We start from the raw sequence: 23,905 nt of genomic DNA on the forward strand, positions 1-23,905 counted from the left end.
CTTAAAATTGAAGTGAAAACTCATTTATTTTACAGTATTACACTCATTTTGTATTTTAGCAAACTTTTACTAGTGAGCAAAATTTATTTATTTTTATGAACTCCTGTTTTGAAATAGTCCAGTCAACCCCTAGACTTGCGTAAAGCATCATATTTACCAACACATCAGGTGCATTGCTACCCCTATACCGTTCGGAGTGTGGTAAGGAAGAATAAGAACCAATACTTCGAGAGAAGGAAATACATGGAAATACAGGTTGTGATTATGTTGTTCAACGTACTGTGTGTTAACGTACCCAAGAACCTGTCCTCCGAGCCTAGAATAAATTCCGCTTAAAATTGACGATTCGTAAGTATAGACAGTTGCTCCGTGATTTCATTGACATTCGAACAGATAATGAGAGTATGAACGGCTCACTAACCTGTAGGTTGTAGTGCATACAGTACCACATCAAGTTGTTTTCCGCATACGTTACTTTCCGCTAATTACTTTCCGCTGAAAAAATTCTTCTGCGGAAAACACCTTTTTTTCACCTTCCTGTATACTATATTTTTCGCATATTTTAGGATACCAAATTCAGGCAGGATGATTAAAATAACATGAGAAAGTATCAAAGAACGTCGATAAAGGATGTCTAGACTGAGTTCATGTCAGAAAAGTTAAGCTGCTTATAATACAGAGGAGGCTTGGGGGTGTGTAATTAGGGATTATTAAAGAAGTATGTGGTGGTCGGCCGATAAAAGGGCAAAGGGACACCCGCGTTATGAAGGATTGACTATCTAATAAAGTATTAAAACTGCGGTCCGCGTAATGATAGTTTAAAAAAAAAAAGTTGTAAAAGGCGGTATCTTTGATTTTCGCTGGAAATGGCTGTATAAGTAAGGGTAAGTCGAACACGCATTTTGCACCACCTTTCTTACGAGTTACATCTAAAATCATGGCCGATTTATCCTGTTACAGTTAACAATCTTTTCCACCTTCCTAAATCATTCCATGTGCCTAATCAATTCAGCAAGTTATTCTGTCCCTTCAAAAAAAAAAAACGTTACTTTCCGCTGAAAAAAACGTTGTTTTCCGCTGACAAATTTGTTTGCGGAAAACACCGTTTTGTTTCAGCGGAAAGTAACGTGTGCGGAAAACAACGGTACCCAAGTACAGTAGTTTGTAGCTGTTTAGCACGTAACGTGCGGATATAAAATATAAACATTAGTTTTAACATACAGAACAAAGCCTCGTAAGGCAAATTTTATGAAGGGTGATATAGTTGCATCAATCTCATACACAGACATGATACAGAAGAAAACTTGATCACACAGACATTTTTACCCATAGGTAGAGAAAATAACAACTGCATTTTGCGTAGTGAGTATACTGGACCTATGCAATATTTTTTTTTTTCATGTGTACATATGTTTTATTTCTTTCATGAAATATCGTGCTTCAATTGATCAGAGATGAAATAGACCTACAGTAGTTAAAGTTAACTTCTAAGATTACTGCTTGATTTTGTGAATATTTCAGCATGCTATGAGTGCTATTTTGTTATAAACTTCACTGAACTTTCAAGGTTACTGATATATTCCTTCCACGAATTCTTTCCTTAGATCTTTCTGCATTGATTATCGCTGCAATATGGCACTAGCAGTACCCTTCCATAGAAGTTACTATGACGACAACTCTGTACCTATGACAGCCCATGAGAGGGACTACCTAGATGGCTCCAATCGACCATATCATACAGCCTTCCGACCAAGACCACAACAAAGCAGATCCTCCAGAAAACTTCCTCATTCTGCATTGGATATGGACATATCTCATCGGATGAGAACATTTGTTCCAGAATCGGTGAAACCACAGCCTTCGTCTCCTTTCAGATTGTGGATTGAGCTTGGATGCCGGGCTCCTCCTTTCCCTCCCAAGTGGGATGAAGGTTACAACAGTAACGTGTGGAGGAACTTTAGCCACGGCGAGGGATATAGGATTAATTCACCGGGACGTCGGATGAACGAGACCATTGCCATTAGCTACCCCTTACAGATTCCACCGCCATCAGAAATGACTAATAGTACGTTAAGTAAATATCTGTCAGAATCCAAGAAAGTCATCAAAGATCGGAAGAGAAAGGAAATAGCCGTTGCAAAGTCACAGAGAGAACTCAAAGAGTTTAAACTATTGAAGCTTCGAAGCCAAATGAGAGTACCGGCCATGGACAGCGACGGAAATATCCTACCTCCACAGAGTATGAAACGTTATGACCACCCTGAAGTCAAGTTACCGGATACCCAAACTGTTTCCTACAGGCTAAAAGAAGAACACGAGAGGGACATTGAACGACATATGCTGGGAACACACCGCACCAGTCCTGCTAGGTTATGGAAATTATCCTTCAAAGATAACAACCCAGAATTTATCAATGTGCAGAAAGAGCAAGTAACTAGATCTTCCCTTACAAAGAGTAGAGAGAGGGTAAGGCCTGTTGAAATATTCTTTAAATAAAGCTCAATTATATTGCTATACATGTATATCTTCTGCAGAACCAATATAATTAATCCAAAAGTGAATTTTTTATAGGCATGTTTAGACATGAGATTGCTGTCCTGTACAGTATGTCCATTGTTGTTCACCTCGTTCTTTCACCATAGCAATGATTTTTCTATTTTTAGAACAATGAACTATGACATTTTGCTATCGGTCCATTTGGTGAAAAATAGATGTTTCTGCATAGAAATTTCATAGACCACAAAAGTGTACAGTACAGCAGCATACCGAACTGTCTCAGATCTGTTAAAGGTTAAAGTGGGGTTATTTGCTTTATACTTTAAATTTTAATTTACTTTACATGAATCTCAAGACACGCCTAACTTTAACTGCTAAGTGAGACAAAGGCTGTTTTTGTGTTAGTGCTACCTGTATCATGACAAGATATTATTGATTGAACAACATCAGCTTCAGGTTAGAAGGATCTGCAAAAGAAGATGTCAGTACGTACTACGTTCAGGTCTGTGTTCTCCACAATGTATCAATTCGTCACTTGAAGTATTATGCTGTTTTAGTGTAGCAATAACCTAACAATACATCTCCATTAATGTACAGCGGTAATTGCTCTCAATTATTTTAGAAAAGTGTCACAAGTTTGTTAATACTGCCACCTTCAAAAGCATTTTTCTGAAAGTTAGCTCATCTTTATTGTCCAATAAAATTCTCAGTTAGGCTTTTGTTTATGGTTTAAATATCAATGTTTACACAGTACCCTATCAACAGTAGTATGTTTGGTTACTCACATTTGAATCAAGCCAGCTTGACAAGTTGTCAAAGTACTACTAATTATACTTCTACTGCAACAGATTGCAATATGATTAGTTACATTCTATGGTACTGTACACTGCTCCACAGTAAAACGATATAATAGTGTACACAGGTGTCGATGACAAACAGACTTAGTGCTTAAGGTTCAGCAAGATCCACCTCTTTGATAGATCTATCATAAAACAAAACACAAACAGCACTAATTTTACCCTGCTTTACAAGATAAAATATCTCTGTGTATTCAACACAGCTTTACTAAATTTATTGATAACATGGCAACAGTATCTACAGCAAAGCATGATGGAAATTTGGGCCATAATTCTGAGATATTCAGAAACTTGTCAGAAATGAACTTTTGGAACAATTGAGGAAATTGAAGAAAATAGGGATACCTACTAAGTTTTATTCACATCCTACTGTTCTGTTTGCAATTTTATATATGTATGGCAGAACAGGTTGTGATAGTCTTGCAATCTGCATTTGAATCTAATGCAATAAAACTGCCCGTGTTAATATTATTTTTTGTAACTATATCATGAGACACAGAAATAAATTGAAAGTACATCTTTAAAGCTGAGTGACTGCTTCTTTCTGTATTCTATGATTTAAGGTCAAATTTGAGGAAATATAAAATGTAAATTTCAAATGTGTACAGTACTAGCTGACTAAATTTTTCCCCAGAGAGATAATAGTGACTTGAGTCAATGACTTCACTAGAGTCAGGAAAAAATCACTGGTAATGAATTGACTCGATGTTCATTGATGTGACTCCTTTACGACTCTGCTACACAATTCAGAAAAACAAAGCATGATGAAATGGTAACTTTGTATTCGTCCTTACTTTTTGTACACTGTGTTATGCCTGGTCACCTTGGTCAGGATAATAGGGGTATTACATAGCGTTATTATAATCTACATGCTCTGATACTCGAATAGACACTGAATTTCACTGCTACTCTTTCATTCAATTATAGTGTAAACAATCTTAATAACGCAAAGAGGTAAACTTCATACAGAGAAACAAAGATAACAATTTGAGGCACCCTCACAAAATATTTCATCAATTGACACAAATTTAAACAGTAAGTTAACTATAAGAAAAGGCTGGCTTTAGAGAGAATTTTCCTTGCTTATTGCATTTGTACTCTAGACCTTTATCAATATATTTTGTCTCTCTGTTGGAGTCTGATTGAGCAAGTCACCAAATCGCATTGTTGAAGGCATTGGTGAGGAAGAAATGCAAGACACCTCTACTGTAACAAAATGCTGGTAGACATTGTACAGTATACTTCTGATAAAAGTCCACTGGAATAACATACATGCACCTTCAAAATGTGAAAAGAACGAAAAATCTATAATTACAAATAATTGCATGAAACGGAAAAAAAGAAATCAAGCATGTCCCTTAATATCTCGGGAGTACTGTAATTCAATAAAACTATATCAAACTTTTCAAAGAAACGAATTTATAATTTATATTGAAAAATCTTAAAATTTGACTCATCACAAACCAATTGTAAAATGATGAATATTCATTTTGCATTAATTAGTTCATTACATCGGTGAGAAGGAAGGAAGAATGATCATATCAGATGTCTATTAATAGTGAGGACATAGAACAAATTGATATTCTCTATGCCTCTAATTAGAATAAGGCTCACTGACATGCTGGATGCAATATGAACATAATATGTTGTAACACATAAATTCACCACATGCAGTCCTAGACAATCATTCAAAATATGTGCAATTTACAAAACAAATTAAGAACATTACATGAATAATATAGCATATATTATGATAGCATAAGAACAGTTATTGTCTAGACCTCTTAGCATCAGACTGAATCAAACTTTTACATGGAAAAAGATTATGTAATTCCAAAATCATATCTTGAAACACCATGATCGACATTCACCTCATGAAAGTCCTAGAATGTCAAACATTTCCAAAGTATAAATTGAAATAAGAAGAAGAAAAATATACTGTAAATCAAATGTCAAAGGCAAGTAACATGTAAAGCTAGTGAGATTAGACGGAAGGAAGGAAGAATGGTGATAACAGCTGATTTTTTATTGCGGATGAGCCATGATGATGCATTCCAAGTAAATCATGTTAATTCAAACCTTAAAACAAAACACACACTTACGAATCAAGCACCGATGTGCAGGCAAACAGTCACACTTTGTGTGCATGCTGCTGCATTAAAAATCATGTTGTCATAAAGAAGTGGGACCTAACCTGTTGTGAAAATTTATTATTTAGCATTATTTAACGTCAGATCCCGTCAACATTTACCCATCATGTAAAAATAATTATATAAAAGGAAATTAAAGCAAACTAAAAAAACCAATCTTCATTACTAAACAGCATGATAGAAATTATTTATGGTGAACAAATCTCTCAACCAACAAATAATTCGAGTTTGGAAGACAAGATCGTTTCGCCAACGGCAAGAGTGAATTGATCTGGGTCCTGATCGCATAGATCTTGTATTAAAACATTTCTTGTTTTTCATTGTCAATGTTTTTGGCTGATTTCAGAGGTGACATATCTGTAAATGTAAGTTCTTTAATAGTACTAATTTATCGACATATTAACCTTATACCATGCACTCAGGTTACACTCGGTAGCGACTTCCTAGAGGCACTATGACATCACATGTAAAGAAGTTGACATTTTCACATGCTATAGTTTTAAATATTTATGAATATTTATGAGTTAGTCTGTACAGTACTTTGCAGTAATTATTTCCATCACATTTCTTTGACTGTCAATTGAATTAGTGTTTCACCTGTTTTTGTACCTAGAGAGTCGATCTTGTGTTGATCCTCGAGCCCTTCACACCTACTGTAAGTTCAACATTCCGATACTGCGAGCCTTAATTTGTCAATATTCTGCTGGCAGGTCATTAAATTAATTAAACTTCCTGAGATTAACTTCCCCACATGTCTTCATGTTTTTCCTTTGGATTGCAGACTTACAATAGGACAAACTGATAGCCCAATGACTTAACATTTAAGATTTGAAACTTCCTAGAGGAAGTGGGGGGGTGATTTGGGAGAGGAATTGTTCATCATAAGTGTCTTTATAACTTACAGTAGTAAAGATGAGGGTTTAATCGCCTTAGAATGATCACGAATTTGTTTTGTTTTTATAGTACCTTCACTGTTTGATCATAAACATTTCTTAACAAGATTTGAATTATTTGGCAAAGAAACACACAAAGCTTAAAGGCAATCATGCATCCTATTCATTCATTCATTTTGATCTGATCAATTTCTTGGATAGTGTGCAATTGCTTTTGACTGACACCAAAGGAGAAGAGGTGACTTTATGAGGGCGCTACTTCTTCTCCTTTTGGTACCTCAGCTGGATCAAGTCCAAACTGCTTCATCTTGATCGCCGTCTCAAATAAGTAGTCGTAACTCTCGCATCTGTCATAGAGAGAAAGAGAGAGACAAGAATGAGATGATGAATGCTGAGAATTAACTTTTCTTTAGCTTATGTGTTTAGCTGTATGTTTAAAGGGTGTGAAGACTCGCACTAAAAGAAACGTCTAATGCCGGAAATTCGACCTAGTTTCGAAAGAGGTGTAACAGAAGTGTTAAACACCACCATTGATCCCAGAAAATACACACACAGCTTGCTGCCGTCGGTAATTAGACACTAGTGTATACAGTCTGTACATACAACTGCGGTCAATTTCATTTTCATTACTGTACTTTCTGCATTTTGTAGCGACACTAACAAAACGTCACTTGCAAGCAACAGAAAATAAACTTTTTCAGATGGCCGCACGCGGTTTGGGGCGAGTCTTCAATGCCTTTAAGAATGTGTTTTAGCTATCGGGTCTAGCTATGTGTTTAGCTCTGTCTTAGCAACGTATTCATGTTAGCTATACGTTTTCAGCTGTGTCAGCTAACTGTGAATCTACGTGTTAGCTTTGTGTTTGGATATGTGTTAGGTCATGTGTTAGCTAGATGATTATCTAACATGAACTACATTACTGCATAATGTGCCCAGCATCCTTCAATGACTTCACTTGTTTTGTTTCATTACAGGTCTCGCACCATACGAACAGTAGCTGCCGCACATGATGAAAGACACATGATTAAAGATATATAAAAATATTTATAACTTACCTTAGTTTTACTTTCTGCCAAGATTCACCCCATACATAGATACTATGTATCTGATTAAAATATTTATAACTTACCTTAGTTTTACTTTCTGCCAAGATTCACCCCATACATAGATACTATGTATCTGACTAAAATATTTATAACTTACCTGAGTTTTACTTTCTGCCAAGATTCACCCCATTCATAGATACTATGTATCTGCCTAAAATATCTATAAATTACCTTAGTTTTACTTTCTGCCAAGATTCACCCCATACATCGATATTATGTATCAGACTTTAAAAATTATAACTTACCTTAGGTTTACTTTCTGCCAAGATTCACCCCATACATAGATACTATGTATCTGCCTAAAATATCTATAAATTACCTTAGTTTTACTTTCTGCCAAGATTCACCCCATACATAGATATTATGTATCAGACTTTAAAAATTATAACTTACCTTAGTTTTACTTTCTGCCAAGATTCACCCCATACATAGATACTATGTATCTGATTAAAATATTTATAACTTACCTTAGTTTTACTTTCTGCCAAGATTCACCCCATACATAGATACTATGTATCTGACTAAAATATTTATAATTTACCTGAGTTTTACTTTCTGCCAAGATTCACCCCATTCATAGATACTATGTATCTGCCTAAAATATCTATAAATTACCTTAGTTTTACTTTCTGCCAAGATTCACCCCATACATCGATATTATGTATCAGACTTTAAAAATTATAACTTACCTTAGGTTTACTTTCTGCCAAGATTCACCCCATACATAGATACTATGTATCTGCCTAAAATATCTATAAATTACCTTAGTTTTACTTTCTGCCAAGATTCACCCCATACATAGATATTATGTATCAGACTTTAAAAATTATAACTTACCTTAGTTTTACTTTCTGCCAAGATTCACCCCATACATAGATACTATGTATCAGACGAAGATATTTATAACTTACCTTAGTTTTACTTTCTGCCAAGATTCACCCCATACATAGATACCATGTCTTCTGACTATGACAGCATTGGTATTAGGATAGTCATCAAGTGCTTTCTCCATTTTGGCCTTTAAAAAGAGAAAAGAAAAAAGAGGAGATTAAATTTACAATATAATAGAAGCTTTTAGCTTTTTGCACCCAACTTTTTATGACTTCCTATAAAAAGAAGAGCCAACTCAGCTATGATATTTCGCATTTTACTTGAGAGTTATTAGTGAGAGAAATTCTGACCAAAGGGAAGACGTCATGTGACAAGGCTTCCATGTTGGCCAGCACGTGCTGTGTTACTGTCACCATTCTTTAAAGGAATAGTTCAGGTGTCACAAATGTTTATCTTATATGAAAAAGGACAATAAAAGAAACCCAACGGTGAAGAAATTATTCAAATATCTTTTTCCATTTAGGAAATATTCAAGTTTAAAGTTCTCTCTGAATGTGTAGAAACTGCTGAAATCAGACTACACGTAGCTGTGACGTCATATCCTCACATTCCTGAAAAGTCTTTGTTATTTCATTAATATTTTGTAAGATTTTATGACCTACAACCAAAAGATACGTTAGGAGATCTCATATGTGTCAAGGGAAGTATTTGAGATTTAACATCTGAAGAATGTTTTTTATATTTATTTTTTAGATTTGTGAGAAAAAAAATGAAATTATTTTTTAATGAAATATATTGACACATGTTAAGGAAGTGAGGATGTGACATCACACCCTCACAGTTAGTCTTTCTACACCAGTCATTTGCAAAGAAATTTTGAAATCTTCAAAGTGTGATATCTCCTGAACAGAGAATGCTATCATGGTAGTTTCTTCACTATTCTGTTTGTCTTTTAAAGCTCTTTCATACAAGATTGACATATCAGACACCTGAACCAATCCTTTAAAAGTGATCTTCTCTCCAAGCCCACCCCTGCCTCTTCCCCCTGCCCCATATGTTAAATGATGTCTTCTGTTTACCTTGCACTACGTTGCAAACTGAATTTTATGTCGTCATTGTAACACAGTCAAATATCAAAGCATATATATATATCAAAGCATCATGTATCAACGCAGTCAAATATCAACTTCGTAATTAGAGAAAACAAATTACATAACTGAATAAAAAAACCACTAAAAATATTAAAAACTGTTGGCATTTCCTCATTAGTCATCTTGTTTCTAGCAGATCTGTTTCTCACAAGCATTTCAATTACAAATTAATCCCCGACTCACTAATAACTGGGTCCGCGTTTTTTTCATTCCACTCCTTCCCTCCCCTGTTTTCCTATTTCACAATTTTTCATACCATAACATAAGCAGTACGCAGGAGCCACGAAAAAATTTCCTTTATTTCAGTGACAGACATTCTGTACCAATTTCATGAAATTTGGGGGAAAGTGACTTTCAGTCAAAACAATACCATATAAATGCTACAACATCTGTTCAGCCACTAAATGGTCATAAAATAACAGCTATATTTACAGATATATGTAATATAAAAATAATTGTCCCAAGACTTCTAAAGCAAAAGGAAACGATACATTTTGCCGTTCAAAACCTTACAAAGAATTTCCACAGGATTGTCAGAATTATGTGTAAGAGTGAGAACAAAGATTAGTGTTAATTTAATGGGAATTTTACTTACAATTGTTTTTGTCTCATCATGTGCATTCTGTATGATCGGCACAACTAGTTCTTCATCATATCTGTGAAAAAGATGAAATTACTTCTACGATTATCAATGCATATACTACACAATACGTTTAGAAAATCTTTGAATAAAGCAATCCAAATCATCTTGAAAATGAGAGGGAAATTTAATTCTGGCATGTGACATCTTTTATTTACTCTCACTGCATCAAGGGCCACCAAAGGATTCGCACATGGTACTCGCAAACAGAGGACTCCAGCTTTGAAAAGAGAAACATTTGCTTTTAATGTTGCTTGAAGCAATAGTTAGAACTGTGGTAGAATATACAATTGTTGTTAAACTCAATTATTGAAAACGAAATAAACTGAAAAAAATGTAATCGACTGATGTCATATTTAGACTTGATCAAGTCTTCAGCGTGACCTGTGAAGGATCATTAAATCTGTGATATCTGTTAAATGGAACAAGATTTTCATTAGTTGTTTGGGAAAACTGTTTTTATAAAAGTCATCTCTATCATAGAGACCATAAATGATGGTAGGATTTTGTGTCTCCTTGAAAACATCTAACAATCCAACATTTACTTTCAAGCAGTGGCGTAGCCAGCATTCTATCGTTAGGGGGGCAAGATTTTTCTTAAGGGGGGCAACCCTGTGATGGTTGATGGTGGCAATTACCAAGGAATATATGAAATTGAATATATTGAGTGGCATCATTGGTCGCTGCAAATGCACATGGGTTGCTAGCGCTTATTTGTAATGGTTATACAACCGGCCAAATTATTGGCACTTATTCTGCAGGACGATATTGATCAAGGGTCTCCGTATGTGGGTATGATGAAGGCCCAAAATTTTTAATATCTCGGTCTGATTACCAAGTTCTGACCTTTTAGAACTCGAAAAAATATAATTTTGAATACATCACTGGATTTCATTTGGGGGGCAAGACTGTAGCACAAAGCAAAGCCCCCTTCTGGCTACAACACAGCTTTCAAGGGATGTTATTAATACTCTATTTCTGCAGAGAAGATGAGAAAATCTCCAACTCACCGGCCACCAACTCCCCTGATCATCTGTTGGTGAGTGATGCGGAATTCATTGCCGGGATATAAAATACTGATGAAGGTGGCAGACGGTGAATGAGTGTGGAAGACAGCACCGGGATCTTAAAAATTCAAATCGATGACGACAAAGAGAAAATATGATTATATTAATTGGCAATTTTCATCATTGTAAATTTCAGAATTTTCTGTGTTCATAATTTGTACTGTGACCCTTAAAGGGTGTGACGACTCGCCCAAAAAGAAACGTCATATGCTGGTAATCTGACCTAGTTTCGAATGAGGTGTAACAGAAGTGTTAGACACCACCATCTATCCCAGAAAATACACACACAGCTTGGGTACTGTTGGTAATTAGACACTAGTGTACAGTCAGTACCATATAGCTGCGGTCAATACCCACAGCAAAGTGTACAAACTATACAGCGATAAACATCTCAGGTCCAGCTAAAGATACTGTAACAAGGTATCATATTTCATTACTGTCTGCATTTTGTAGGGACACGAACAAAACTTCCCTTGCAAGCAACGGAAAGTTAACTTTTCAGATGGCAGCAGGCGGTTTGGGGAGAGTCTTCAATGCCTTTAAGTACACCAAATTCACACTACAGGTATGACATATCTCTCAGTCAATTGCAATAAGACATTCGTCTCTAACGAACATCGGTCTGCCTTTTGTTTATGGCTAGTTTCCAGATTGTCCATCAGCATCGTTGGTACTTCAACACCTTCACAATTAAAATACCCATCTTTGTTTTGTAAGACTCAAGTAGAATAAACCTGTTATACTTTTGTTTTTCATGAACATCACAGTCATGTCAATGTCAAGGAGGAAAATGATTGCATCTTCACAAATTACAAAAAGGCTCATACATCTTGAAATCAAAATAAGAAGATAATGTGAAAGCCCTTCGCAAGCTTGCGAACGCTCTTGATGAACTACATACAGACTTGTCGGGTGATTGACTAGTTCAAGCTTCCTCTTGTGCCGTTCGGCCAAACAGAAAAAAAATAATAATTGCCTAACAAAACACAAGTTAAGTTGATCTTTAAATCAATTTGTTTGACTCGAATCATGTGACATTTTGTAATTCAATTTTTATATCATCATAGACAAGCATGTGAATAACTCATGCTAACAATGTGCTACAGCTGGTGATTTGATGTCAACAGTAACCCAAAATCATAGATGGTAATAAAACTCTTGATAACGACATCTGGTCAAGTGCCACAAAACTAGAAAAATGCCGATATGACAAGCTCTCCAGCCTCTCTGTTGATTCTGGCAACTGGTGCGGAGAGCCAATGGGGAATCTTTCTTAAACTACAGTTCTCCCTCAAACTTCATCAAATCCCATAACTATGATGTCCAAGATGGATGGCAGGTCAAAATAAGATTAGATTAGATCAACTTTATTAAACCACGAGGGTACTTGTATGCTTATATAAAACAGGATATGAGATACCAACATTAACATATGAAGACCTTAAACGTACAGACTCAGTACAGTATCAAACAAATGTAAGAATATGAAAAAATAAGACATTTTTAAACAGGATTTGAGATAAAAACATTAACATATGAAAACCTAAAACGTACAGTATCAAACAATTGTAAAGAATATGAAAACATAAGACATTTTAAAACATGCAGTAAACCAATATACAAGATGTGAATGCAGTGCAATGTTTATACAATATACAATAGATGTTAAACTTAGGCACATCACTGACCTCTCTTTTGGTAGGCTGTCATCATAAGCCTGGCACACTGGCTTCGACGTAGTTTCTTCTCCTTTGGAGGTCCATCTAACTCGTCTCCGTTCAGGTTTGTAACGAATAGATCATCGGGCTGCAAGTCAATGTAAGAAGTATATACATGGACAGATGAAGTACTGTATTGCATTGAGGATGTCATCCACTTTCATCAGTTCATTAAAGTGACTGGACCATAAAGTCTAATATTACAGAGACAATAGGTCAGTTCCTCACATGTAACAAAAAAAACTCAAAAGGAAAAACAAAACATTTTAATGGTCTCATTATGACATGGTTCACAATCATAAATACTTTGTCACTGAGATGGCTCTGTTGGTTATGTCAACTCAATAACAATTCTGTTGGTTGAGTAAATAATTAGAATTTAGAAAACAACATTTGGATTAAACATTAACATCAAGGCCTGCATGTATGGAGGTGGTAAGTCATCCAAGACTTAGCATTCTAAAGGAGCTTTCCAGAATTTTAGCATGTTTAAAGGTGTGTAAATGAATTATCTTATTTGTCTTCGACTCTAACATATCACAGCAAAAATTCTGAATAAAGTCATACATTCAGCAAAATATTCCAAAATCCTCACATTATACAAAGTCACTTTTGATCCTTTGGAATAGTTCCAACTTTTATCGTATTGCCCACTGCCACCCTTATCTACCTCTTGAAAATCCCTACCCCTCCCCTTCCCCCTGGACTGTATTATTCCTTTTCCTTATTTTGTTTATACCTATTCCTTATCAGAAGCAAAAAGATACATGTGATGCTAACCTGAACTCTTTCTTTTTGAACCCCAGATGGTGTTACATAGATTTCATTTCTGTGAAAGGCAAAGAAATAGAAATAATATTGAAAACAAAACAGATAAAAAGTAACGACAGAAAGATATGGTATTACTAGACTTCTAGTTTTGCTGTAGAGGCAATCGGAGGCATTATGTTCCACTATCCAGTCATAGGATGGTAGAAAACTTACTATACATTAAAGGAGACAAATGTCAGGTATTTAAAAAAGGGGTGCCACATACAGAAACACATGTTGTCTACCAACAGCTTACACTAGTAGTAACAGAAATATGGCAATCTTTCCCAAGGTAATGGTCAAAATTTGGAATATTTCCTGGATTAATGCCAGTTGACTTTGCCATTTGTCAGTAGGGGAAAACTAGGCACTGACAATTTTTCTGCTAGTAGATGTCAAGAACAATAAGACAGGGTACTGTTAGTAACGCCCATTATCAGAACAATAACACATGGTATTGTAAGTACCGTCCATTATCAGAACAATAACACATGGTACTGTTAGTACCGCCCATTATCAGAACAATAACACATGGTACGGTAAGTACTGCCCATTATCAGAACAATAACACATGGTACGGTAAGTACCACCCACTAGCAGAACAATAATGCATGATACTGTAAGTACCACCCATTATCAGAACAATAACTCATGGTACTGTAAGTACCAACCATTATCAGAACAACAACACATGGTACTGTAAGTACCGCCCATTATCAGAACAATAACACATGGTACAGTAAGTACTGCCCATTATCAGAACAATAACACATGGTACGGTAAGTACCACCCACTAGCAGAACAATAATGCATGATACTGTAAGTACCAACCATTATCAGAACAATAACACATGGTACTGTAAGTACCAACCATTATCAGAACAACAACACATGGTACTGTAAGTACCGCCCATTATCAGAACAATAACACATGGTACGATAAGTACCACCCACTAGCAGAACAATAATGCATGATACTGTAAGTACCACCCATTATCAGAACAATAACACATGGTACTGTTAGTACCGCCCATTATCAGAACAATAACACATGGTACTGTTAGTACAGCCCATTATCAGAACAATAACACATGGTACTGTAAGTTACGCCCATTATCAGAACAATAATAATAATAAGACTTATAATGCGCACACACCACTCAAAGAATGTTCATGGCGCAAATGACAATGAGAAATGATACAAATAATACAGAAAAATACAAAACAATGACAGAAGAAAAACTTAATGGTATGAGATCATATAAAAGCTTTTGTCATTAAGTGGGATTTTATGCTCTTCTTAAAGTTAGAGAGAGTAGATGTTTTTCTGATTTTTAAGGGAAGTTGGTTCCATAAGTGAGGGGCAGAAACAATAAATGACCTATCCCCCCAAGAATGTTTGGACTTAATTTCAGATAATAAAAATTGAGAGCTGGAACTTAGATTACGAGAGGGGACATAAATATGTAATAAGTCAGAAATATACATTGGATCATGTCCTTTAAGTGGTTTATAAACAATAAGGAGAATTTTATACATAATACGATATTTTACAGGTAGCCAGTGCAAGTTTTTTAAGACAGGGTGGATATGACAATACTTATGAGAATGAGTTACAATACGTGCAGCTGAGTTTTGGATTAATTGGAGTCTATGAATCTGTTCATGTGGAAGACCGAGGAGTAAGGAATTGCCCATATCCAACCTTGAAGTGATAAAAGAATGTACAATTTGTTCAGTTGCCTTATCATTTAAATAGTTTCGTAATTTGTAGATGCCTCTGAGATGAAATGCAGCAGAACTTGTTATTTTGGAAATGTGGCGTTTCATAGACATACTGGAATCGAAAATTACACCAAGATTACGCGCATGAGTGGAAGGGCGAACCTGAACATTACCAATTGATATGAATGGAATATTAATTTTAGCAAGCTGATGACAAGAACCAACAAGAGCCCAAGGGCACTGTGGTTCCTTGCTTGGGGTATATGACAATACACATCATATTATCAAGCAAGATTGGGCTGAAATAGTCCAAGTAATTGTCCTACATGTTCCCATAAAGTAACCAACACTATAGCCAACACTTTTGTGATCACAAAATGTGATCTGATTTTTTATCAAAAGGCACTTTTGAGATCTATAAATGGCATCGAAAATGTAAGAAATATAAGAGACCTACAAGCGTGTCAACAGATATGATAACAATGGTGACCTCAGATGACATGACCTTTAAGTTTCAAAATGTTCCACCACCCCATTCACAACTTGTCCCAAAATATCAACCATGTCACACCATGGCATTGAGATTTAATTGCATTAAATGTCAAAAAATTAACTTTTGAACTTGTATGTAACTTCACACACAAAGGTCACCCGGAGGTCAACCAATTGACATTTTTGATCGGTGAGACCTAAATAGAGCATGACTGTAAAAATTCAAACATTTTTTCTTTGCCCATTTTCTCCCCCCATGATACTACTTTTTTAACATTAGCTGACCTTTGGTGACCTTGGATCACATGACCGTTAAGTTTGAAAATATTCCCCTATACCATTTGCAACTTGTCCAAAAAAATCAACCTTGTCACACCTTGGCACTGGGAGTTATTGCATTAAATGTCTGAAAATTAACTTTGACCTCAAATAACTTCGCACACGAAGGTCAAATGGGGGTCAACCCATTGACATTTATGATCAGAAGGTACCTTTAACATCTGAAAATAGCATCGAAACTGTAAAAATTCACAAAACACGAAAAGGTCACCAGAGGTCAAATTGAGGTCAAGGGTCACCCAGATGCGGGTCGACAATTAGATTACATTGAAGCAACTCCCAACCCTAACGGACAATTTGTTCTCAAGTTGTCGCAAAAATACTAGTTTTTTATCATTAATTGACCTTTGGTGACCTTGTATCACATGACCCTTAAGTTTGAAAATATTCCCCTATACCATTTGCAACTACTCCAAAAGTATCAACCTTGTCACACCTTGGAACTGGGAGTTATTGCATTAAATGTCTGAAAATTAACTTTGACCTCAAATAACTTCGCACACGAAGGTCACACGGGTGTCAACCTATTGACATTTATGATCAGAAGTTACCTTTAACATCTGAAAATAGCATCAAAACTGTAAAAATCCACAAATCACTAAAAAGGTCACCAGAGGTCAAATTGAGGTCAAGGGTCACCCAGATGCGGGTCGACAATTGGATTACATTGAAGCAACTCCCAACCCTAACGGACAATTTGTTCTCAAGTTATCGCAAAAAATACTAGTTTTTTATCATTAATTGACCTTTGGTGACCTCGGATCACATGACCGTTAAGTTTGAAAATATTCCCCTATACCATTTGCAACTTGTCTCAAAATATCAACTGTGTAACACCTTGGCACTGGGAGTTTTTACACTAAATGTCTGAAAATTAACTTTGACCTCATATAACTTAACATACAAAGGTCACCTTGGGTCAACTTATTGACATTTTTGATTGATGAGACCTAAATTAGAGCATCAAACTATAAAAATTCAAACATTTTATTCTTTGCCCATTTTCTACCCCCAAAATACTAGTTTTTTGACATTAATTGACCTTTGGTGACCTCGGATCACATGACCGTTAAGTTTGAAAATATTCCCCTATACCATTTGCAACTTGTCCAAAAATATCAACCATGTCACACCTTGGATCTGGGAGTTGTTGCATTAAATGTGTGAAAATTAACTTTGACCTCGTATAACTTCGCACACGAAGGTCACACGGGTGTCAACCAATTGACATTTTTGATCGGAAGGTACCTTTGATATCCAAATCTAGCATCAAAACCAAACATTTTCTTTTTTGCTCGTTTCCTCCCAAAATAAGCACATTTTTTCTAATGTGACCTTTGACCTTTTGACCTTGGTTTCAGATGTAGTTTAATCTCCTGATTCCAAAAAACAAAACGAAAAGTCTGTACAACCATCCTAACTCCGACCGAAAAACTTTGACCCCATATAACTTCGCACATAAAGGTCACACGGGGTCAACCTATTGACATTTATGATCAGAAGGTACCTTTGACATCTGAAAATAGCATCGAAACTGTAAAAATCCCAAAAACACGAAAAGGTCACCAGAGGTCAAATTGAGGTCAAGGGTCACCCAGATGCGGGTCGACAATTGGATTACATTGAGGCAACTCCCAACCCTAACAGACATTTCGTTCTCAAGTTATTGCAAAAATACTAGTTTTTTATCATTAATTGACCTTTGGTGACCTCGGATCACATGACCGTTAAGTTTGAAAATGCTCCCCTAACCAGTTCACAACTTGTCCCAAAATATCAATCTTGTCGCACATTGGCACTGGGAGTTATTGCAGTTTTAATATTTTCGGTTTTTGGACCATAACTGACCTTTGGTGACCTTTGTGGGCACCAAAAACAATAGGGCACACCTTCTCTATATGGCGGATCTATAGTCCAAGTTTGGCCTCAATCCAACATTCCCTTATTGAGATAGAGCGTACCCAAGCAAGTGTCACAGACACACACACACACACACACACACCCATACACACATACATACATACACACACACACACGCCAACCTGACTGCATAGGTTCCTTTTGCTAAAGCAAGGAACCAAAAAGCAAAAGCTCAGTTTTTTCTTCATTAAGCTTCAAAAAATTACGTCTCATCCACAAACGGATATCATTTATGCAACTCTCAAGGCATCTGATGGCTTTAACACTCTCATCTTGAGAAGGACTGAAATCAATGTAAATCTGGGTATCGTCTGCATAAACGTGATATGAAATATTGTGCTTCACCAAAATTCTACGAATTGGAAGTGTATAAATAGGGAACCACTGAGGTCCAAGGACTGAACCCTGTGGAACTGAATAATCCAATAACACATGGTACTGTTAGTAACGCCCATTATGAGAACAATAACACATGGTATTGTAAGTACCATCCATTATCAGAACAATAACAATGGTAGGCACCGCCCATTATCAGAACAATAACACATGGTACGGTAAGTACGTACAGTAAGTACCGCCCATTACCAGCAAATATTGTTGGACTGTTCTCATACCTGTACATTAACTGATGTGTGCTGTAATTCGGGAAAAAGCCAGAGAGAACTCGAATTTTGACAGCAGCACTTTATTAAGCACCGACAATTTTTAATACCATGTGGCCAAGGATGGGAAACAAAGGCAACACATAAAACTGTCACCAACTACTGCAAAAACGCAGTTTTACATTGACAAGACAATTAAAGTCTTCTTTCATTTGACAACTAACCCTTCTTTAATGGAGAGAGCACCACCAGATCCTGTCATCCAACCAAGATCATAAAATAAACGACACAATTCTGGAATCAGATGTCGCGGATGTTCCTGTGGAAATTGGACATAAATGAAACTTCAAACTTCAACTGAATGAAAACGATTTTTGTCAAAAAGTAAAGACCTTGAATTAATTTTTTGACATAACATTTAACCAGCATTGTTTCGTTTGAGTAATCTGCAGAATAGTCAAAACCGTAGATGGGCAAAGCATACAGTAGTAAGCCGAAACATTTCCTATGGCCTGTGAGGCTTTTAGAACAGTCCTGATGAATGATATAGCAAAGAAAAAAAACATGCAAAAAGAAATGATACTCTATATCCTGTCAGTTTGCATGAATTCTAATATTTTGATATGACCAAAATGCAAATGGCAATTTAGATATCATGATTTTTAACATATATACTGTAACTTTAAAAAAAAACAAATTTTCTTTCTTCAGTGTTGAGGAAATGAAATGGTATAACATACAAAATTTTACACTTCAGACCAGTGCAACTAAATGTTGAGCCCATCCCTGGTCCATCCAAAGATTAAAATGAACAAGACCATTACACACTGCTCCTCCAAAAGTACTTTCTGTTTAAAATGTAAAGTATCATGGTCATTCACCTGAATCATGTTTCATAGTTAACCCTAACAAAATTAATATTTTTCTTCATAATTTGAGGTCAAGTCAGATTTTTATACCTACAGTACAAGTAGAGTAACAGTAGGTAGTACAGTTAGAAGAGTACAGATTCAGTGCTACTGTATAAAGTAGCCTACATGCAATATAGTAGAAAACTTGGTTTCATTATATTTTTAGTCTTGCTTCACTTTACAGTAGTCACAATCGATAGAATGGCTGCACAGCACAGCTAAAACACGGACCAAAAAATGTGATGGTGGAAAAATGGTATAAAGATACAAATTTGATAGAATGCGCAACCACATGGAGGTTATGTTCCTAGAGTAGTATAGGAGAAATACTTTGCTATGCAGTACCTTGTCATAAACATTATTGCTACTCATGTTGGTGAGTCTGTGTTTTAAACTACTCTGGAATAGGAAGTCAATGTTCTCATTTCTAGGTATCCCTTAACAGTTATTGTAGACCCGGCTCCACCAACAGAAATAGAACAATTGCTGAAAGCAAAAGAGAAAAAAAGGACAGGGTTAAATATTTGGCAACCATCTTTATAACAAGTTGCTTCATTTCATGTTTTTGATGGTTGTAGGAATTAACCAGGAAATGCTATTAAAAAGTAGGACACATACAGTTTATAGTACAGTATCAAATAAGAATGGATATGTAGAAATAACAGAATAAAATTGGAAAATTAGTGGGCAAAACTACAGTATGACAATGGCTACTTAGTCAAATGAAACTGACATATCATTAACAAGAGGTCTTCCAAATTATGGCATTTGATCGAATTATCATTACGATCTTAATATTATTAGTATTTCCACAATGGAACCCACCATCACCCAGTGAGTATCCCACCTTATGCATAATTTTACCCATAGTACAGTACCAGGAAATAATTTAGTATATATTTGAATTTTGTATTGTTTGTATTTTTTTTCTGTGTACACAAACTGCCAATACTGTACAGTACATCATTGCATTTGTGTAGCTCTTCACTCATTTTACATCTATAGCAATTTAGATGTGATTCCAGATGAATTATGCCCTTGGTACTTCAGTACAGAAAGTGAAAACCCACATTATCAGTTTCAATATCAGTTTCAGTATCAGTCAATTGCTACTTTTGTTTTAGACTGCCATTGAATAGGAAGAAGTTATTACCCACTTCTTATTTCAAGTTTAAGCCAAATTGGGGCCAGCCGAAATGGTTATGAGCCAAAGATTACAACAACAAATATGAAGAGAGACTGAATTGTGGCAATCTTTCCTGATTTTACTTTTGCAGACATGTAGAGCTTATATTATAACTCAAAGGTCTTGGTAAATGAAATCTGGTTTCTTATTTACAAAGAAATGTATGGTTTAACTTACCATCCTTAAGGCAAGCCTATTGTAATGACAATGTACAGTAAGTTATATTGATCACAGATGCAGGCAAGGGCCTAGGGTCGCCTACTCCTATTAGAATCTACTGTATACATATCAAATATCAATCCGCAGGGATGTTCTCCTTCAGGAAAAGTGCCAAATGCAGTACGAGACCATCTTTTTTGATACAGTATTAATCATGATCTCTTTTCTTGTGGCTTGCATATTGAAGAACATGAATGTGAGTACAAGTGGTGAAAAAAATTGAGGCAATTTTAGACTCCTTTAGGCCTCTTGGGAGCAGTGTACAGTACTGTACAAAAATTGTTAACTACTGAGTGTAGAGGTTTGTTGACTAATAGTACTTCAGGCTCTGATAGCAAAAAAATCTACATGGTCATGATACAGAACAAAGATGGTGCCATGAAAGGCCAACTTGTCAGCTATCCAGTGATGGGTAGCGTTTAGCTAGTGAGAACTTCTATCTAGACTAAGAGTAAGACTTAGACTAGAGACCAAATTACTTTTGTGATTTAGTGTGTAAGTCAATGGGGCTTTTAATGGGCGTATGCTACCCTAGGCCTAGGCTAGGCCTACAGTACTGTAGGTGACCCTTACTATTACGTTAACTTATTGGGTCGTCTTAAGTATATACTCAAGTTAGAAAAGAAAAAGCTATCACTTTGTCGATACCTTTATGCTTGGTTACACTAAAACGTCTACGAAGATGCCTAATACCATTTGGTTAAGCTGCTTGATCGTTGTGCACATCCAAGGCAAGTGCGTGTGATAAAATGGTTCGTGAAACAGGTACCACGCCTGTCAGGTGACAAGGGCGTACATAAATATTACAGTTACCTACACAGAGTAGGCCAACCTCTTGCAAGACACATGTAACCGCATAGGCGTGGGGGGGGGGGGGGGGGCTGGGGGGTTGCAGCCTCCCAACCATATTTTTTGGTGAAAATTCGGGCAATATTCTGAGAATTTTTCGGGCACCTACTGGAAGAATAATAATTTGCAGTGTGTTTTTCATTTTTTGTAGGTGAAACTTCGGCAATATGCTGAGAATTTTTTCGGGCACCTACTGAAAGAATAATAATTTGCAATGGTTTTTCACATTTTTTGGTGAAAATTCGGGCAATATGCTGAGAATTTTTTCGGGCACCTACTGAAAGAATAATAATTTGCAGTATGTTTTTCAAGTTTTTTGGTGAAAATTTGGGCAATATGCTGAGAATTTTTCGGGCACCTACCAGTGGCGGAGCGTCCATACAGTCAGAGGGGGTGGATGCCCCCCCCCCTGACGGACTCAAATGGACTGCTTGCGCCCTTTTCAGCTTTTTACCACTTTTTTACTTATTCGCGATTATTGACTTTTTTATTGCCCTCTGAAATACCTATTGACATTTGTCACATTTTGTTGGTGCAATTTTCTGACAAATGGCGATGACACCTATTTATTCTTCGTTAATCTGCAAAATAGCAAGGCCTGGAAAGGGTCATTTCCGGCGATCTAGGGAGTATCTTTACTCAAAAAAATGTCTGTACGCTCCGCGCCAACCCGTGGTGGCGCTCCGCTTAGATAGTGTCGAAAGCGACCGTACAGACCATTCTCTCCCGCCTGACCAATACCCCTAGCTCCGCCACTGGCACCTACTGAAAGAAGAAGAATTTGCAATGTATTTTTCAATTGTTAAGCATATATTATTATTATTATTATCATTATTGTTGTAACGACTTCCCCAATAATTATAACAATATGGAAGGTTAATAACACGGAAAATGATTGTACGTTATTGGCATGTGATGTAATAACGGAAGAATACCTATATGATATGCACATTAACATGTGGAACGCGCGCGGAGCCCGCGAAAAATTTTGGTATATTTTTCGGGCAAGCCGTTACAGCCCCCCCCCCAAATCAAATGAGGCTCATACGCCTTACAGTAACCCCATAAAGAAGTATACTTCCAATTCACCTTTCTGGCTACTTCCCGAGCACCAAGTCATACAGCGACCCCCGGGCTTCTGCCCTTCATTGTTTTTGATGAAATTGGCACGTGAAGCATTTTTCTTGTCTAGGACATTTCACATGTGAATATTTAATGTACTGTGACAGTGCAGACAAGATTTTGTAATATAATGCTGCAGAATTTGCTAGTCCAGCAAAGATTTAACACTCACGTGGACCTTGTTACCTTGACCTGACCTGAAATAAACTGTAAACTTCAAAAAAGACAAAAGGGTTGTTGTATTCACCAGCCTATCATATGAATAAAGAACTCAGTGTTATAGTATAGTGTGAATTTCCTTTAAGATTTACTTTGAGAGTTCAGTGCATACAAGGTGGAGGAAGTTACGGATTTTGACCTTTGTTGATCGATCTAACAAAAACTTTGACCTCCAATAGAATTGCTATAATTCATCAAGGTGGATCCATATACAAAGTATGGCATTTTTCAAACCTTACTTTTCTAGTTACAATATTCACAGTTTTGAGATTACGACCATACATCAAAAAACGTTTAGTGCCTACACAGATAACAAAATAGGGTCCTTCCACTCGATGGTTGATTGACATACAAAGTAGGAATTTTATCCAAGTTCTACTTTTAGATTTACAATATTTACATGCGGCAAATAACATTTATACGTTACAGGAAACAGTAGGGTTCTTACACACGCTTTGATCGTTTAACAAGTATCAGGGTCTCCAAAGAATTGTTTTGGTTTTACTATGTGCCCCCCCCCACCAATTGATAAAATAACCTTAAGCTGCCCTTATTTGAAATGTCTATTCAAATATATGTAGGTTCTCTGGATAGTGAATATA

At 36.2% G+C, this 23,905-nt stretch overlaps 2 protein-coding genes across 3 annotated transcripts; one reads left to right on the forward strand and one right to left on the reverse strand.

The window, feature by feature from the left end:
- Positions 1-159: 159 nt before the first annotated feature.
- LOC139969489 (testis-expressed protein 52-like) lies at positions 160-4,298 on the forward strand. Its single transcript, XM_071974523.1, has 2 exons — positions 160-348; positions 1,605-4,298. The coding sequence occupies exon 2, from the start codon at positions 1,633-1,635 to the stop codon at positions 2,494-2,496; it is 864 nt and encodes a 287-aa protein (XP_071830624.1). The 5' UTR covers positions 160-348; positions 1,605-1,632; the 3' UTR covers positions 2,497-4,298.
- Positions 3,881-21,911, reverse strand: LOC139969490 (methylthioribulose-1-phosphate dehydratase-like). Of its 2 annotated transcripts, none has more exons than XM_071974524.1 (9): positions 21,762-21,911; positions 20,054-20,194; positions 19,022-19,116; positions 13,690-13,738; positions 12,880-12,997; positions 11,135-11,249; positions 10,080-10,140; positions 8,414-8,520; positions 3,881-6,743 (listed from the first exon to the last, which is right to left on the reverse strand). In XM_071974524.1, the coding sequence occupies exons 2-9, from the start codon at positions 20,078-20,080 to the stop codon at positions 6,641-6,643; spliced, it is 675 nt and encodes a 224-aa protein (XP_071830625.1). In that variant the 5' UTR covers positions 20,081-20,194; positions 21,762-21,911; the 3' UTR covers positions 3,881-6,640. The 2 variants fall into 2 exon arrangements, with proteins under 2 accessions (XP_071830625.1, XP_071830626.1); XM_071974525.1 differs by having other exon boundaries at positions 21,807-21,827.
- Positions 21,912-23,905: the final 1,994 nt, after the last annotated feature.

This window comes from Apostichopus japonicus, chromosome 7, assembly GCF_037975245.1.
Source record: "Apostichopus japonicus isolate 1M-3 chromosome 7, ASM3797524v1, whole genome shotgun sequence".
Lineage (NCBI taxonomy): Eukaryota > Metazoa > Echinodermata > Holothuroidea > Aspidochirotida > Stichopodidae > Apostichopus > Apostichopus japonicus.